Here is a 2,579-nt window from a genome sequence, read left to right as displayed (position 1 = left end):
GATTCTCGCTTAATAGGCTTTAGATAATATTTTTAAACCTCGTGTCCATTGGCTGATTTTTAACATGGGATCTCAGTTATTAGGACATTAATAGGATAACGCAACAGCAGGGAATCTTAAACAATGAAAATATATCCCTGGTTATAAGTTGCAAGCGGTCACACTGTCACTGTATCTTGCAAGCCATTTTTCATGTGTCTCAGGAAGCATTTGAAGTTTTAAGAGTTAATACCACGGCTAGCAATAATGGGTTTATACATTTTTAAGAAGTCCTAAGAACTGTAGGGCAAGGTTGTATGAAAAATCGGATCTTGGGTATGTGTTTTATATCTATTTTTTTCAGCAAGTCTTTTACATATAACCTTTTAAGAATATTTAAAGTCACAATTCCGTCACGATCTGCGAAGGAATTCCCGGGAGATCCAGAAGAGTCAGGAGGAACCAGGCCAGTCCTTAGTTCTTGCGAAACCTGGCCAGCTTAGCGAGGAACCAGACCAGTCCTTAGTTCTTGCGAAACCTGGCCAGCTTAGCGAGGAACCAGACCAGTCCTTAGTTCTTGCGAAACCTGGCCAGCCTAGCGAGGAGTGAGTTCTGCGCTTGGGTCCTGCGCGGGTCGAGGACGCGTCGGGGGCGAGCGGCGGGGCGCAGCTGCTTCCCGCCTCCTGTGGCGTCAGGAAGTTAGAAGGTCGACTGACATGAACACGTTGCGTGCATAAGTTGTATTAAGGCTACATACTTGTAGAGGGAAAAAAATAGGATTTATCTGTATTATGCATAAACTGTCCCTCGATATTGTCTTTCGTCATGACACGCTCATTTTTTGGCGAGAATAAATGATATCGTTCGTGTCGTCAGCTTTAATAGACGAAAATGATCTACGGACTGATATTTGTGTATACGTGTTGTAGCCAGTGTGAAAACGTATCCTTCCAAACACATAACGAGCCACATATTGTTTCCAAAACGAATCTCGCATTAGCTGCAGATAGAACGGAGATTACTGTACAGTTCTATCCCATCTTCTACGATTCCCTTGAACTAGCGATTTCCTTGAACTAGCGATTCCCTTGAACTAGCGATTTCCTTGAACTTGCGATTCCCTTGAACTAGCGATTCCCTTGAACTAGCGATTCCCTTGAACTAGCGATTTCCTTGAACTAGCGATTCCCTTGAACTAGCGATTCCCTTGAACTGGCGATTCCCTTGAACTGGCGATTCCCTTGAACTGGCGATTCCCTTAAACTAACAATTCCCTTAAACATACTATTCCCTTAAACTAACGATTTCCCATAAACTTAAGATTCCTTAAACTAACGATTTCCCTTAAACTAAAAATTCCCTTAAACAAACAATTCCCTTAAACAAAAAATTCCCTTAAACAAACAATTCCCTTAAACAATTCCCTTAAACTAACGATTTCCCTTAAACTAAAAATTCCCTTAAACTTACGATTCATTTAAACTTACGATTCCCTCGACTTACCGCAGTTCGCTTCGTCTTCTCCGCCGTGACAATGGGGTTTCCCGTCGCACACCATGTAGTCGGGAAGGCAGTGTCCGTTTTCGCAGATAAAGTCCGTGTCTCTGCACTCTGTCGGTAAGTTAGCGTGGGATGTGACGAAGCTAAGTTGATCCGTGTAGAACCAGGTGTTTATAATACGGGAAAATACGGGGGAGGTTGATGTGGGATGTTACGAAGCAAAGTTGGATCCGTGTAGAACCAGGTGTTTTTTGATACGGGAAAATACGGGGGGAGTTGATGTGGGATGTTACGAAGCAAAGTTGGATCCGTGTAGAACCAGGTGTTTTTTGATACGGGAAAATACGGGGGGAGTTGATGTGGGATGTTACGAAGCAAAGTTGGATCCGTGTAGAACCAGGTGTTTTTTGATACGGGAAAATACGGGGGGAGTTGATGTGGGATGTTACGAAGCTAAGTTGGATCCGTGTAGAACCAGGTGTTTATAATACGGGAAAATACGGGGGAAGTTGATGTGGGATGTGACGAAGCTAAGTTGATCCGTGTAGAACCAGGTGTTTATAATACGGGAAAATACGGGGGAAGTTGATGTGGGATGTTACGAAGCAAAGTTGGATCCGTGTAGAACCAGGTGTTTATAATACGGGAAAATACGGGGGAGGTTGATGTGGGATGTTACGAAGCTAAGTTGATCCGTGTAGAACCAGGTGTTTATAATACGGGAAAATACGGGGGAGGTTGATGTGGGATGTTACGAAGCAAAGTTGGATCCGTGTAGAACCAGGTATAAATAATACGGGAAAATACGGGGAGGTAGATGTGGGATGTTACGAAGCTAAGTTGATCCGTGTAGAACCAGGTGTTTATAATACGGGAAAATACGGGGGAGGTTGATGTGGGATGTGACGAAGCTAAATTGGATCCGTGTAGATAATACAGGCAAATACGGGGGAAGTTGATGTGGGATGTGACGAAGCCAAGTTAATACGTGTAGAACCAGGTGTTTATAATACGGAAATACGGAAAATGTTCAAGATGTATTCGGAGATGATAGCGTACTTCAGAGGCTAGATAAAATGAGAAAAGGAAAAAGGTGATTA

The 2,579-nt window shown here is 43.2% G+C and overlaps 1 protein-coding gene across 1 annotated transcript in view; it reads right to left on the bottom strand.

Annotated features, from left to right (window-relative positions):
- Positions 1–1,482: 1,482 nt before the first annotated feature.
- Positions 1,483–2,579, bottom strand: part of LOC119589224 (low-density lipoprotein receptor-like) — a gene marked incomplete at its 3' end in the record, with an annotated part of 4,381 nt that continues 3,284 nt past the window's right edge. The window contains 1 exon segment of the mRNA XM_037937829.1: positions 1,483–1,590. Coding sequence (XP_037793757.1) covers positions 1,483–1,590 — 108 coding nt within the window.

The sequence above is a fragment of the Penaeus monodon genome, chromosome 25 (genome assembly GCF_015228065.2).
Source record: "Penaeus monodon isolate SGIC_2016 chromosome 25, NSTDA_Pmon_1, whole genome shotgun sequence".
Taxonomy (NCBI): Eukaryota; Metazoa; Arthropoda; class Malacostraca; order Decapoda; family Penaeidae; genus Penaeus; species Penaeus monodon.
Note: the sequence above shows the minus strand (reverse complement) of the source record. Positions and strands in the feature narration are given on the sequence as shown.